Below are 16351 nucleotides of genomic sequence, written 5' to 3' on the forward strand. Positions count from 1 at the left end.
TACATTGTTTATAATACAACAACAATTAAATATGTAATTGTTAGTTTTATAATTAATATTGTTTCATATTGAAATATTTAATTGGAATCATTCAAGAGATCTACTTTACACCAAACATACAAGATTGCCTTTATCAGGTTTTCAAATATTTGCAACCTATGGGTTCTGATAACCCAATTTTTTCCATAATTTTCTGGCTAAAAATAGCGGAGATAGGCAAAGTAATCTTTTCTTTCTCTAACAAGGCAAAATACTAACAAGAATAAAATGATTATAAGCAATGTGTTCCTGTAAATGTAAACATTCAAAGATACTTCGGTATTAAATTAGCCTTCAAACTATACAAAGATAAAAAATTTAAGTGTATCAATTTTTAAGATATAAACAATATTTCCTTTTTGTCTCACCTTATAAGTTGCATTTTCGGACTTATTATTTTATACGGTGGGGGAGGCGCTATATTGTCAAAATTAAAAATATTCACAAAGGAATAGTCATATTTACAGCTAGCACTGAAATTGTATTCAGACTAACATAAATATATCAATAACTTGGTAAAAAATAAGTAAAAATTCTTACTTAATTGTAAATATTTCAAAACATTAAAAATGAATGAATTGTGTAATATACAATGAATATGAATTTTTTTTTTATTGATGCTATATCAATTTCTCTCTGCTTCAATAAATAATTAAAAAATTGAGCAAAAATATAATAACATTATAATTATGCAACCCAGGTTTCAAATGGAATTGAATTAAATGATTTGTCGAATTCAAATTTTGACATGTGTTTATATTTAAAAGGTGCTAAAAAATTTAACAATTAACTGTTAATTTGCTAGACAAATTATATCTAAAAACACTTAAGTTGTCTTTCACTGTCCACATTGTTTCTTATCCTTTAGACAAAATCTGCGACCAGAATCATTAGCCTGGAAATGAAACAGAAATTCAGTCAGATATATCTCTGCTTCAAATTAATCAATAGAAGAAAGCTTTTGATGTCGTAGTTCGATAATAAAAAAAAACTAACATTTTGAAGTATCAACAGATGGGAAGCTGGGGACTAAACTTTCTCGAGAGCACAGACCAACAAGTGCTACAGGGAAGAATGCTTTACCACAAGGTGGACAAATGACATTCTTAAGTTCGTCAGAAAAGTGTCAATGCTTGCATCATGACATAACTTCATCACTTCCAACTAATCTTTTTGGAAATTACATTTATATTACATTCTCCAAATAATATGATTATAATGATCATGAAAGAACTACCTTTTTACATTTAAATTTATCTTATTTTTAATTCTCAACCACATAATTCTTATTCTATATCATGTCAAGATACAGCTATGTTATGTATGATACTTGAAGATAAATTATAAAGAATGTAGTTGTGTGTGTAAATTATGAAAACTTTAATAATAGGTTATGTTTAGAAGATAAAATGAAAGTTAGTAATACCTTATGTAACTGCTATTGATGCTGGCTTTCAACAATAAACATAATTGATTGTTGACTATCTGCATGCATAGTGGGCATAGACCGTAAACATTCAATTTGATGGGATGACCAATCTTTTTTTTGACAATAAGTCGAGCAATATGGTGTTCGGCGACACAAAGAACACTCTGCCGATGCTTCCCGATTGCAATTAGCGCACTGAAATATATTTTTTATTATGAATATTGACACTAATACTGATTAAATATAAAAACAAAGGGTTGTGTATTTAGCTTATTAGTCATCAAAAAAAAATTGAATTAATTACACTTATTTCCAATCACCACATATAAAGTTATCACTGAGAGATAAGTTACTTTGTTTTATTTAGACAAAATAAATAGCAAAAAAATAAATTTAATAATATATGTTGTATTACGAATTAGTACGAATTTTGAAAACACTTTTTTACTGTACCACTATATTTGTTTTCTGGATATCTAAATTTGGAGAAGGCTATTCATTTACCGTTTTAAAACTACACTTTTTACATCAAAAAAATTTACATGTCATGCCACAGATTCAAGAAGTTTGGAAGAAACTATGTTACAAGTGTAAAACCATTAAATTTGTTAAGTCATTTATAAATATATAAATACCTTTTTAGATTCTGCATCCTCTACATTATGTAAGGACACTTCATCAGCATCAACCTGTGCTTCTACACTCTCAGCTAGCAATGCAGAAGCTCTCTCTTGCTCTAATCTCTCCAATTGTCTAGAAGTAACTATTCTAACATCATCTACACATTGCTTCAACTCATTAGCAACCCTGACAAGTGTCTGACCAATATCATCCAGGCGTTTTATCACAGCACTCATGTCTGGCAAATCTGAAATATGACATCTCTATTATGACATTGTATTGTTTTGAATAAGTCTGAAGGCACATAGATCACATATGACAATACTTTCTGTCTATACAGAGTGATTAATTAGAGGTGTACAACATTAAAAAGGGTTAATGTTTAGGTCATTTACTATCAATGTGGGCTTAATTATTGTTTACTAACAGTACCAGCAGACAGTAATGGCAGAAGTTATTGACCTGTTGCTATCTAATAAAAAATATAAATAAATGTAACTTATTTCAAAGTTATCACTTTATGCAGGTGATTGTAAATAGGCATTGAAGCTTTGAAAAGCTTTTCGCTGACAAATGAGCTAGATTCATCCCTTTAAAACGTTTATACCTAAAACCAATCAGCCTGTAAATATATATTTACCCTTCATACGAATGCAAATTGAGCAAAAATTTAGATTATTTTAAAATGGTTACAGTAAAGTTTAATCAGATTTAAAAGAAAAATTGTTTTATTAATTCTAATTCTTGATATATACTACTATTTTAAACATTTAAACATAAATGTAACACATAACTAACATAAAAATGGACACAGGAAATAAATACATTTATAGCAAAGGCAGGAAATCTATATCACTACAGATTTTCAATCTCTAAAAAATGTATTGTACAGCTAATAAAAACAGAAGCAAACTCAAGATTATAATTAAAGAGCTTGAAATATATATTTAATATTCATGTATTCAAAAAGTAGCAAACAAATATAACATACAATTCTAAAACTACTAAGCAATAATTTCGCTTTGCAATAAAATAGATTTATATTCAATTAACCGATAAATTTTCCATATTGTTTAGTTGTTCCTTTATCAAATCCTGGTTGTAGTGATTGGTTAGTTGCTTGGTCACGAAGCAGGTCATTTCTTTCCAGTAAATCTGCCAGCAAATATATTTAATTTATGTAATAACTTTTGTTTGTGACATTATACATTACTATACATTTAATTCTAGTTCTGACTTTTAATGGCAGTCTTCATTCATATTTAGAAGGATATTTATTCCAACTCACTTTACTTCTTGATTGGGTTAAGACTGTTTAAATTGACTGTGAAAAGTTGGAAGCAACTCATCACATGAAAAAAGTTTTATATGACATATAGAAAGACTGAGAAAACAAAGTAAACCTATTTGTAAATACACTCAAACATCTAAAATAAATGTAATACAAAATCAAATGAAAATTTCCTCTTGGGTGGTTATTGGTCATAACAAAATGAATTAGATATTCAATGAGTTTACAGTATAACCCAAAAACTTGACAAATTTATTTTACTCTTGTACAAGCTACAAAGCTTTCATTGGACATACTTCAAGATATTTCTTACTCAGACAATTCTCCGTGCCTCATAATTTAAAAGAAGTAAGGCACAGTGACATTTGTTAGTTTTAATATTTACCTTTTAGATTATTAAAACACTGCAATAATTTGATTTAAAACAACAAGAACAGAAGAAGTAAATGAATGAAAAAATTTACTTGATTGTTCCAATAACATTTAAAAATCTAAATAAATGTAAGGACTATTTAAGAATAGATTATCTAGCACTCATCAATCCATATAACAATGTCAAACAATTGTGTTTATTACATCCAATTCCTTTTGCCATAACCTATCAAATGCCATTTCAAGAGGTGAAAAATGAATATCAGCATTTAAAGAACATTTGCTGATTTTCAGTAATGCTATTACAACAATATACACAGCACCATAATTAAATCTGACACCTTGGAACACAACAACAAATCCCATTAAGTAATAATTTTCGCAGACTTACAAGCCAAGATAAACCAACACTTCAAATATTGTAATTTTATAATTATATACGTATTTTTAAAATCTACTTTACTATTATACAAGTGTATCAAAATAGTGTTCTAATTATTAAAAATAATGGAAGAAATACATACTCTTATCATTACCTAATACAATATCAGGTTTTGTTTCTGGATTTTCCAAAAGGTGGTACTCTGTATTAGTTTCTAAGCCTTCTGCAATAGATTGCCATGCTTCTTTAGAGTGACTATTATTGCTGGTGGTATGTATATTATCTACATCACTATCAACAAGTATACTTTCGCGTTTTATCTTAGTTTTTTTTTCATCAGGTTCTTGTGTTGTTCGCCTTCTCCTCTTGTATGGGGTAAAAAGACGAACAGGTCCCATAGCTGAAAAATTTTTTGTGGTTCATGAATTTCTTTTTCAATATGGGAAAGGCTATTAGAAATTACACATTTCCCAAATAAAAAAGTTTTCTAAATGTGTCTAAGAAACTATATTTATTTAACTTTCTTTTTTCTACACTAGTAAACATATAACTTTTATATATCTTAGTAAAGAAAATATATGCTAATATGGCTTGACTCTCTATAATTATGTAAGTTTACTTTGTCAATGTTAATTAAATTAACAAAGACACATCTTAAATTTTTGAAATAAATACTTATAAATAATTTGGTCCCAGGATAAAGTGATAATCCTAAGGAATTATTGGATGTTATTGTATATCCAAATAAATGTAAATTGGATGTTATTGAAGTTTTATATTTTGATATTATTCATATTCATAGAATTGTAGACTAGTTTAAATAACATTGGTATATTTATGTTTAGCATCTATTATAGTGTCCTAATTAAAATAACAAATAGATTTTAATCACCATATTGAGTGACACAAAGGTTACTTTCTACATAATTTAAAAAGCCAATACCAAACATCAGTAATTTACATTTAAGTATAATACATGATCATCTCTTACCTGACTGGTCATCACAGCAAGCTCCACAGGTACAACTGGTTGCATGAGGTGTTAAAATGCCTACATCAATTAAAGCTTGTATACTCCTGCCCCCAAAGCGAATGGACCTCTTCCAATCTTTACTAGACGCTCTACCACAGAGAGCTTCAAATTCACTTGGCGTGTACCAATCCACGCCATATTTGATACAACGTCCACGGCCGCCAGACCCAAATCTCTGTTTATGAAGCTCAGCTGACGTATTTTTACAACGTACGGGAAGTATCGGCATATGCGCAGTTTCTGACCATGAACGAGCACTGGCAGTGCGCGCTGAAGGCGTAGAACTTGAACTAGCATCATCGTGAGTTTGCTCCCGAACCGGAGGTGACTGCGGGTTTTGAATGACTATGTGCGTTGCTTTGATCTCCTCTGTAACCGGTCCACCCGAAATAAAACCGTTATCCACACATATCATAGGTTTGAAATGTGATGCCTGGTCAGACGTAATCACGTTGAACGTGGTACCAGTTATGAGTGTTCCAACTGGTAGTGATACGGGTACCGTAATGACACCATTGGAGTCGCTTGAAAGTCGTGATGTCTTGATTTCACTTGCCAAAACTTGACCGCCATCAGTACGGTCGGAATCGTGCTCGGTGTCCGTCGCCAGTGGATCGGCTTCGGATACTTCGGTAATGTCCGGCATAACGACGTTGTCCGAAGTCCTATTCTTCGCCATCGCTTTCTTCCGCCCTCCCCGTAAAACCCCCTCGCGAAGCGGCCGTGTTTTAAAAATTTTGGTAAAGAAAAATCACTCAATAATGTCTACCTCCTTTGTCCGCCATAATGAATAGAATGAAAACATTCCTACGCGAGAAGGTTATGGCAGATTATTCAAATCTAGAAACAAGGAAAATTAATTATTGAATTTCCTTATTGAATCATTTTTGAATAAACATTTGAGTGCGACTCAAATATTGTGCTATTAAAATATGAAGCTTACACTTGCGGGAAATAATCTCCAATATGTGTCAAGCCAGAAGCATGAACTAGTACCAAAAATTTTCATTAATTTCTGTACAATGTGGCACCATCTGGCATCAAAATCTGCTGCAGTTTCATTTTAATCTGTTAGACAATAGATGGCGTTTTTTATGTTTATACATTACTCGTTAACATTTTTTACTAAATTAACTAAATAATACTAGTCTGAACAATTTTACAAGAATCATGTTAATGTTCTTGACTCTGAATAAATTATTCCAATCGCTTTCTCTCTTATAAGAATAATTTTAGATTGTATATTCACATTTACTATTAAGAAATAAAGAAACTGTTTAAAAACATTTATTGATTTATGTATCAAATCAATACGATTTTACTTTGTAAGCACGTATAAACAAGACTTTATAATCTCCTAGTCCTAGAGCCGGAATAACAAGAAGCGCGATAGAAGATTTGTACCAAAAAGTAGTTTTTTTATGCAAATGCATTAAAATCAGTTTATCTATCTTAGGATTTATTAACATCTTTTTTTATTATTTTCTAGTTAAAAATTTTAAAATATAATATAACAGTTATAGCTTAGTGGTACTGGATTAAAAATACAAGAAACAAATCCTCGCAAACTAAATTCTAAAAATTCACACATCAATTATCAGAAAATATTGATTTTCTAGTAAAAATCAATTAGGTCATCGCCTTTAAATTTTAGACGGCACAAGAAAATTTGCAAATAACTGCATAAAATTTTTATAGTATTAGATGTAAACGTGGAAATCAATTTTTAGTTTAAAGTCAGCTAACACATATTGGAAGACTTAATGACAGCATGAGGAAATTTACTTATAATTAAAAGACTAATTAATTTTCCGTATTTCGTAGGGGCTGTTATTTTTCAAAACAGGTTTATTTTTTATTAAAAATAAAGCAGCAATTGCAAACATCATTTGAGGTTCTGATAAAGAGTAGCTCAAAGAATGAAAAGCTTTAAGGAAATCCTCTTTATTATTAATTAAATGAAGATGTCTTCGTGTCTTTACAAGGCAAAATGTTTGTTCCAAAATACAAGTGTAGTATTTTTTTGTGTAAATAAAATCTGGAATCTATAAAAACTTCACTGCTCTTAGAAGATTTCGGTTCATTGTCACAATTTATAAATAAATTTATTTTTATGGGTATGACACACTGTTGTATTTAGGTTAAAACGTAAATTAGTTCATAAAATATATTTAATATTAATATTTTTTTATTTTTGTTAATGTATCTTTACTACATTTGATTGGTATATTAAATTGTAACACAAAAAACATTATATATGTAATGTACATATATTATTTATTATAATTTAAGATGAAATAAATATTTTATACCTACTAAAAATTTTGTTTCTTTTTGACTGCACTAACAAAAATATTGATTTTTCTAGGATTGATTTGCGCAGGTACGGAATTGCGACATGGATAATATTGTCTCTGACTATCAACATCACTATATTTTAAAAAAATACGATTTGTTGTGCTTATATTAAATTCTTGTAAGGATGCAATTAATGTTAATGAAAAATATAAAATTCGGTTAAAATTCATTTATAAGTAATAAGGATAAAGTTAAGGGGCTTATATTGGAAAGTAAACGGTATAAACAGAACTTCTATCCACTATGCAATAGTTAAAATTGATTTACAATGGAAGAAATACGTTTTAAACATAAACCCGTCCAAAGCACAGCTCATCATATTGCTTTGGATTGCATACAGCCACAGGTAAGTTCACAGTTTCACTTCTTTATCTTTATTCTGCAACAGTTGTATTTATATCTTGTCTACAAACAGTAAATAAAAAAGGCAGATGTTTGAAATGAAAGTTGTTTTACGAATATGAAGTTCATAAATATTTTCTGTTTTGCTTTATATCCAATGTCAGTTGCACATGAAAATCGATATTTTACATATATATTTTTAACTGTATCATTACGACTTTAGTATTGTTTGTAAAAATATCATACATGTAATTAAAAACAACCTCTGAAAGATGTAATGAATTTGATCATTATGTTTATTATAAGCACTTGTTTACAGTTTGGTTTGTTTCTCCATGTCTGTACCAATGGACTCTACAGTCGACACATGGCTCCCCATATCATGTTCACCCTTATCCATCTCCTATCCGTCTACAACATGCTTTCACAGCACAGAACAGTCCAAAAATGTTCCATCCAAAAGGGCTCAAACCCCACCGGGTAAGTAATAATATAAAATATTGGATAATGATTCATTTGGTTTCACTGTGGCATAATTTTTTTTTGTAGAGGTGTTCAGCTATGCTATCTTTTATTTAATGCAGTTGTCACTTTGTTTTAATTGGAACCTAGACAATAATTATTATTTTTTATGTATAGCACTATGACTATTTTGAGACTAAGCTTATTGGTATAACTTTTAAAGGAAGGCTTCAAAGCACCAATTGACTATAATGAAAAAAAGATCAATTCTGCATATCCACTACTTATGTTCAGCATAGGAGTTCACAAGAGCTTTACCTCTTTTTTATATGTAAATTTATTCACCTTGTAATATATATTGTATGAATACATGATTCAATATTAAATTATTGCAATAAGTAGTTACAAGTATCTTTCTTTGCAGGATGGAAAAGCATTTATCACTCCCACACAGAGTCCCATTCTGGGAAGAGCATTATGTCTTACACCAAAAGGAAGCCCAATTCCAGGACGCATGTCACACTTGAATGAGAAATTTCAAGACTCACTCACTATTACCTCTGATACTGAAGCTCTTGTTGCAAAAATCAGTGCAATGTTTCCTACTGTCAGTGAGACGCACATTAAAATATTACTGAAAAAGTAAGTTGAATTTAGTTCATAATTACATTTTTCTATAGATTCCTCTATTTTTTGTCATTCTTAGAACTTCCCTAAAGATAGCTATGAAGAACTCGTTTTGCACAGCCTGCATCCAGCAACTTTCTATAAGCTTAACTATGTTATAATTTATAACAATGAATAATCAATATGACAGATGTTACAACTTCATCCATAAAAGCCAAAGTGATAAAAGAGGTTCAGAAATTCCAGCAGCTACTTATATGCTTGCTAACAGGTAGACCATTATATGGAATGGTTACAACTATAATGAGTTGACACTTTAAGATGCATGTATATTTTGAAAGGTACTCTTATTATGATTTCTCAGAGTTTATATACTTGCAAGTTTGATATTCTAATGTCAATTTCCTTAGTTTGTAAATAAGATTTTTAATGTTAATAATTCTCCAATTTTGATAGTGTGCCCTGCAATCATGCTCCTCGCTCATGTTTTAATTTATTCCAAACCGGCATCCTCACATCAAATTGTTGTATTACACTTATTAAAGTAAAACGTGTGATTAAATTTTAAGCTTCTTTATTAGAATGAATAATCAATATGACAGGTATTCCAATTTCAGAATAAAAAAAATGAAATACCGAGATGTTGACATACCTAAATATTATATAATCATTTACATTTACAGGTACTACAATCGAGAAGCGGTAGTAATTAGTGCATTACAAGTAGAGAAGCACCCTATAACTACGCCAGGACCCCTTAGCGTATCTCCATCAATGGCACGTTTGCAGAAGGGTGCAGTTGGTATTTACTCAGCAATGCAACTAGCAAAAGGTGGATCATCAATGCAAGGTTCTAGTCATTTAACACCACTAAGTGGAACCCCTCATGGTATGAAGCTCTTAACACATATATATGTACACAATAGTTTTATTTAACTTTGAAGATATATGATGATATGAATAATACTATATACTTTTTTCATTAAAGGCTCACCATTATTTTTAAGACCTTCTTCAAATGCTTCAAGCTATATTGGCATGGCAAAAATGGTTGAAGGTCAAACAAAGCACCAATCACCGAAAATGAAGTTAAAGTAAGTACAATTATTTTTTTTAATGTTTGCTTAATCTTAATGCATGTATTCCCAACCGTTAATAAATCCTATAAAAGTTTAGACTACAAAAATTTGCTAAACCCTTTTGAGGGAAATAGAGGTCCTTTATAATCCTTCCATTTGCCTCTGGACCCTCTAATTTTTTCTTGAAAAGTGACAGTGCCCGCCTGGCATTGCTTCCATTTTGAACCTATGTCCAACACTGTACAGCATTACATTTGAAATATAAAATTAGTTCCATTTGACAATAATTTCATTTTATTTCTTATCTGTTTGCTTTATCAGCTCATTATGATAATGGTACAAATATATATGATAAAGGTTGTTAACTTTTAGACTAGTAATTCAAAAAAGAATTTATGGTATAAAGACAGGAAAGCAATTGTTTATGTTAAATTAACGAAATATTGGCTACTAGACCCATCCTTGAAGAGCCACTGGAATGTGTGATGTACGTCAATGAAAAGCAGTACTCAATGTATGGTTCCAATGTCGTTCCAATCAACAATGACGGAAAGCTAGCTAGCTAGCTCTACTCAATGTAGAGGATGATTTGGAAGCTTTAAATTTTAGAGTAGCTCTTTTTTCTTGACCACTACCTTCTTGTGTACGAATGGAACCTGAGTCACTGTGATAGCTTATAAATGTATTTTCAGGTATCTGAAAAGTGTATTTCCAAAAGCAGAGGAGACATTGATCTTGGACATATTAGCTAATAAAGATAATAATGTCCAAAAAGCCAGTGAAGAGCTCATTGGCATGGGTTTTGTGAAGAAAGAGACAATTATAAATCAACCAAAGAAAACAGATAAAAAATCACCACAACCTGCTCCGAATATTGTGCCTATAAAAAAAACTTTGGATGAAAAAGTTGAATGTGAGTATTTCTATTAAAGGAAATTTTCAAAAAAAATTGTTACCCTTCACTGTGAATTTAATTTTTTAGCTTGTTTTAATAAAATTACGATAAATATAATTTTTTGGTATGTAAAATACAATAAAAATCACACTGGTCACACATGTTATATTCTTAGGAACAAGTATTAAACAATCCATTATAATAAAGTTCATAAAATTATCAGGTTTATTTTACGTAAATATGTTTAGCATTGTAGCTTTTTATGTACAATAATAAAGAAAAATTTTCAAATTTTAAATAATGCAAATAAAAATTGAATTATATCATTCTAGTAAAGAAGAAACTTCAAAGAAAATTTAGCAAAGTAGCTGAACAGGTGGTAACAATTGCATTAGAAAGTGTTGATTATAATGAAGAAAGGGCCGAGCAGATACTTAATGCAGTGGCCCAAGAAGAGGAGGTTCCCAAAATTACTAAAAGTGTAGAAAGCAAGGAAACACGACGACCCAGTCCTGAAGTTATGAATAAATGGTAAGAACTTAACCAATATTTTATCTTGTACAATTATTTTAAGAATAATTGCAAAATTACATAGGCCGATGGTCTTGTTAATCAACTAAAGCCAGTCTAGATATGTATGTTTTTTAACTCCTATTTTACATGAACAAAACCGTTGTTAATGCACTGATGGATGAGGCAGGAAAGTTAACCTCAATATTTATCATGCATTATATTTTATTTTAACATGTATTTTCTTTAACACAACATCATTTATAATGATGGTTGTCATACCATGGTTAAATTCATATAATTGGAATTGCATGTGACAAGTGAAATATAATGTGTATTCTCCCACCGTACCCATAGATGCTTCATATTAAACCTTACATCCAGTTGCTTCTTAGCTTTTCATAATTGAACTATATAAATTTTGATAGACTTATTAAACAAAAACTGTTACTTTAAATTACAATTTTATGTTTCTATTCATTTTATTGAAATAAAGGAATGTCTATCAATATTTATGTAAATACCATTTCACGTCAATTTTAATACTGCAGAATTGATGTCCACAATTAATAATCTATATAAAATATTCCAATATCTGTATTGTTTCAAAAGTATTTTTTTTAAATCTTACGGAAACAATGGAATACAAATTTAACTAAATACTGTTACTCTAAAATACAATCGATAAATCTGTGATTCACATTTTTTACTATATATAAGAGATGTAGCACTATCATAAACTTGTTTGTGTGTTATATAAAGTTGTTGTACCTCGAGGTTACAAAGGTAAAGAGTGTCATCAATCCTGTATATATCATTGTCATGTCACTCATCCATCTCGTACGGTCAGTGTGTCCGTCAACGCAGAGCAGCCGCCGAGCCGACCGACCCCTGCGCCCGCTACCCGCCGCCTCAAGATCTGGACTGAGCACCTGAAGTACGTCGCTTGCATGCTTACGTGCCTTTGTACATTTACGCCCGATACTCTATGCAGAGTCTAGTGTCCAGGTTTCACTGCCTGTTGATGTCCTTTATCTTGCACAACTGCGCACATCAATTTTTGTGAATGATTTTATTAGTAGGTTTACTAAGTGTAATATTTAATATCATTCTCGTCCAATGCTAGACTTAGACCTCCCCATAGATTTAAAATTAGTTGAAAGCAGCTTGCATCCAGCATTATCGGACAACCTTAACAAGGTTGTATGTATGGTTCCAATGTCGTTCCAATCAACAATGACGGAAAGCTAGCTAGTATCTACTATCACCTCAAGGCCACAGCAGCCGTCTGTTCTGCGATATATGTGACCTACCCACTGTCATTTCAACTTGCCCATCCTCTGGGCTCTTCAGGTTACTTTCCTTTATTGTAGATAAGATCTCATATTTACTTCTAATTAAATCTATTATTAATGAACGCAAATGCATGTTTTTATGATTGATATTATTGTAACGCTTCTTAATAATATCCACTGTTTTAAATATAAAAAATTATGATTGTATATTTAGAAATATTAGATGGATTTTATATTTCTTACTATGTTAGAAACTTACCTAAATCTGTTTGTTAGCACAAATTTTGATTGTCACATTTTCTATTATAATAATTAAATGTTATTGTTATATTGTGTTACGTTTGACTTTAAAATAATAGTACAATAGGTTTTTTATAGCAGGAAAACAGTAGTCCTAATATCATAGTCATTACCATTCATCATTTGTTTAGCATCTTAATCATTATTGTTTGAACTTATAGAACCTAATATTTTGAACACAAATGAAAACTGAATTAAGGGTAGTATAGTTATCTAGATAGCATAAGTTTTCTAGATCATACAGAATATATCTATTAAGTGGTTAGAAATATAATTATTAGCAGTATAGAGAAATTCAAAGTTACTATGTTGCAAAGTTCCTTTGATTAATTCTTTATTCTTAATATTTCAGGCCGATATTAAAAACTAGCACAAGTGTTGAAACCAAATACAAGTCTCAATATCGTACTCCGAGTATTGGCCCAAATCATTCACTTCGACAAGGACCCAAAGACAACCTTCTTCTGTAAGTTGCTTACAAAATCGTTAAAACATTTGGAGTCGAAAGCTATGTTTTTCTAGTTTGCAAGCAACTTTGGTATAAACTATATAAAAATTTAAATATGAAGAATTAAAAAAATTTAAATGATTCATAAAACTAAAATGGCTATTTTGCAAAAACCTTCTAGGGATAAACGTTATAAATTATCTGTCTTACATGGGAAAACCTATTGTTTATGCATTCATTTGTCTGGAGGCAGTAAACAACCATATATATTAATATTATAAACATATAACTAACCTAACTTAAACCGTGATGTAATTTATAGAGAGGATTACATGGCATGGAATGGACCTAACCCAGAATTGCGAAGCGGCCAATCAATAAAACCGGAGGGGCCCGAACAACGTGGTACAAAAACATCAATTGCTCGAGGGTCGCTCGGGCTCGCCAAAGGCCCTGCTGGAATTGCCAAGGGGTCTATTTATCAAAAGCTTACAAAAAAATCTGCAAAAATGTGAGTATAATTTATAAACTTTGTGGCCTTTTGTTAAAATCGTCACCTGAAATTTCATTTTTCTAAATAATATGAGGTATAATAATCATAAAAATAGTATTCCTCCTGTAAATAATAAAAAATCATACGAAAATTATGATTTTTCAAATATGACTTGTTTACACATGTATTTTATAAACGGCCCAATTTCCTAAACATGTAATAATGTCAAAAGTAAGATATTTAACATGTCACTTTTTTTCAGTGTCATCTAAATATTTCATTGGGCTGTGAAAAAAAGAAGTGGGCGTCTATTTTCATAAAGTGTTGAATTTTTATTTGGTTTAGCAGATTAACTAGATTGTAAATCAAAATTAATAATTTCTAGTCAGTATTATTATATTAAGCGAAGTACAAATTGATGATTTTTTGAATGTAACTTATGGAAGTTTTTACTTTAACTTAACTACACTTTTTGTCTTCCTATTGTTTATGCAAGTGTGCTAATATTACTATTTAAATTTAGTAGAAAGAGACATGGGCTGTTATGTCCGTTTCAATTTTATCATTTTTATTGAGCGCTGTAATGATAAATGAGTTGAGGTATACCATAGAGTAAAGAAACTTACCAACCGGACTAAGATAAGAACAGGTAATGTAAGAAACCGCGGTGTTAAATAAATTCATGGCTCATGGTTCATTTCAAAAAGTACATTTGTGCCAAATGATAACTGTTGATATTTTATATTTTCGTTAATTATGCACTCGATATTTCATGTACCATATGCAAATTATAATTATGACATATTATATTTTACTTGATCTCATCTTCAATATTCTAGTAAATCGAAATATGTTATTCTTTAAAGCATAGGTTAAGTTGACTACATGGTTAGAGTAGTGAGAAGTCGCTGGATATGGGCAATGCAAGAATGATCTGTCATTGTGGTGATCTTTGGGGAAGGTCTACGCAGTCGGCGTTTATCTGCTGATGTTATGATAACAGGCTAGGTTTTAATTATAGCATGTTACATGTAAAATAGTATTTTGAAAGAGCATCTTCATATTACAAATCTATAAAAGTATAGATCAGTTTTCCATACTTACAAATTCTTCCAAAAAACGGCCCAATTATTAAGACATCGAAATCAATTTATTTTTTTATAAAACAGAGTATTTTTGTATTGGTTTCCATAGGAAATGGAATTGTGTTATTATATTTCATAGGATAAAAGTTTGTGGTTTTGTGCAATTACTTAATAAATGTTATTGGTATCGATAATAATATCTTTATTTTTAACATTAGTATAGCATTTAAGTAATGCTAGCAATCTAGATTTGTTACTGTTTTTAGCGTAATTATATTTTTTGTATTAGATTGTTTTAAATATTTTCTATGCAGGTTTATGTAAAAGTTTTTACAGTAATTCTTATATGATTGAAAACAAACATTTTGGAATGGATATTTAAAGAAAAGCCTACTTTAAATTAATAGTGGCGATGAAATCTCTGAAGGTTTATTATATAAGAATTAAAATTGTACTAGAATTTAAACTCAAGCACATACTATAGGAAACAATTACTAATGTAAAATATGTAAAGAGTGCATATACATTTCAACAATTTATCTTACACTAAAAATCTAAAGAATAACTTTCTCTTGTCATATTTTAAAATGAATTTTTATAATAAGAATTTGTTACCAACATCATGAAGCAAAATAATAGAGGTCCTTTAAAAATAATTCTATTAATTATCTGATTTTAATGTTATTAATTTACCATCTATGGTAAGAAAAAAACATTATCTTGGAATGTAATGGCAATTATTCAGCCTATAGCTATTTATTATTGTACAAATTTAATTTTTTTGCTGTTCTCTATACAAATAGTTATTTTTAATGTAGACCAATATTTAGTAGGAACTACCGTTATCTTCCCTAATTAATGGCACAAAGCATAAATTTTAAGCGCTTCAAAATCGTGAATACGACTGCATTTTTTATAAGACAGAATGGGGTGAAAATATTACTCATACTTATTTCAAAGCAATAATAGCGTGTTCTTTGTCGGCATAGACATATCTGAAAATTTATGTGGCTGAGTAAACATTGTAGTAGATTAAGATAATTATATAAGTTTTATTTAACATTTGATGTTTTTGTTAAAACACTGATTTTTTCAAACTTCAATTTTCTTTTATTTTCTTTACCCTTAGCTACGTTAAACATAAGTCTATAATTTATATCAATAGAGTTAATAATTAAAGGCAGAACCAAATTTATTGTTTAAAAATAAGCACATTTCTATTTAACTGTATGGGAAGTCGTTACCTGCGAACCTTTTGAAGAAGTAACTATGAGACGTGTATTACAACCA

At 30.0% G+C, this 16351-nt stretch overlaps 2 protein-coding genes across 8 annotated transcripts; one reads left to right on the forward strand and one right to left on the reverse strand.

Annotated features, from left to right (window-relative positions):
- Positions 1 to 726: 726 nt before the first annotated feature.
- Deaf1 (deformed epidermal autoregulatory factor 1) lies at positions 727 to 6191 on the reverse strand. Of its 5 annotated transcripts, none has more exons than XM_068777569.1 (7): positions 6111 to 6191; positions 5126 to 6007; positions 4289 to 4534; positions 3143 to 3244; positions 2104 to 2336; positions 1466 to 1663; positions 727 to 934 (listed from the first exon to the last, which is right to left on the reverse strand). In XM_068777569.1, exons 2-6 carry the CDS (start codon positions 5844 to 5846, stop codon positions 1478 to 1480), a joined length of 1488 nt encoding a protein of 495 aa, XP_068633670.1. In that variant the 5' UTR covers positions 5847 to 6007; positions 6111 to 6191; the 3' UTR covers positions 727 to 934; positions 1466 to 1477. The 5 variants fall into 5 exon arrangements, with proteins under 5 accessions (XP_068633670.1, XP_068633652.1, XP_068633687.1 ...); XM_068777551.1 differs by having other exon boundaries at positions 4277 to 4534; XM_068777586.1 differs by lacking the exon at positions 3143 to 3244.
- Positions 6192 to 7738: 1547 nt separating this feature from the next.
- Positions 7739 to 14387, forward strand: LOC137919445 (uncharacterized). Of its 3 annotated transcripts, none has more exons than XM_068762528.1 (11): positions 7739 to 7871; positions 8228 to 8347; positions 8754 to 8971; positions 9640 to 9845; positions 9945 to 10050; positions 10728 to 10948; positions 11263 to 11461; positions 12291 to 12377; positions 13388 to 13501; positions 13806 to 13994; positions 14239 to 14387. In XM_068762528.1, exons 1-11 carry the CDS (start codon positions 7794 to 7796, stop codon positions 14246 to 14248), a joined length of 1548 nt encoding a protein of 515 aa, XP_068618629.1. In that variant the 5' UTR covers positions 7739 to 7793; the 3' UTR covers positions 14249 to 14387. The 3 variants fall into 3 exon arrangements, with proteins under 3 accessions (XP_068618629.1, XP_068618637.1, XP_068618646.1); XM_068762545.1 differs by having other exon boundaries at positions 7788 to 7871; positions 8187 to 8347; XM_068762536.1 differs by lacking the exon at positions 12291 to 12377.
- The last annotated feature ends 1964 nt before the right edge of the window (positions 14388 to 16351 follow it).

This window comes from Battus philenor, unplaced genomic scaffold (genome assembly GCF_028537555.1).
Source record: "Battus philenor isolate CCGP_79_NKW_IND1 unplaced genomic scaffold, ilBatPhil1.0.hap1 SCAF_1, whole genome shotgun sequence".
Lineage (NCBI taxonomy): Eukaryota > Metazoa > Arthropoda > Insecta > Lepidoptera > Papilionidae > Battus > Battus philenor.

Coding starts and splice junctions, on each gene's coding strand:
- LOC137919445 (XM_068762528.1), top strand. CDS start 7,794: ATGGAAGAAATACGTTTTAAACATAAACCCGTCCAAAGCACAGCTCAT. Junction 11,462..12,290: donor CCTGAAGTTATGAATAAATG/GTAAGAACTTAA, acceptor TCGTACGGTCAG/TGTGTCCGTCAACGCAGAGC. Junction 13,502..13,805: donor CCCAAAGACAACCTTCTTCT/GTAAGTTGCTTA, acceptor TGTAATTTATAG/AGAGGATTACATGGCATGGA.
- Deaf1 (XM_068777551.1), bottom strand. CDS start 5,846: ATGGCGAAGAATAGGACTTCGGACAACGTCGTTATGCCGGACATTACC. Junction 4,535..5,125: donor TTGCTGTGATGACCAGTCAG/GTAAGAGATGAT, acceptor AAAATTTTTCAG/CTATGGGACCTGTTCGTCTT. Junction 2,337..3,142: donor ACAATATGGAAAATTTATCG/GTTAATTGAATA, acceptor GTCATATTTCAG/ATTTGCCAGACATGAGTGCT.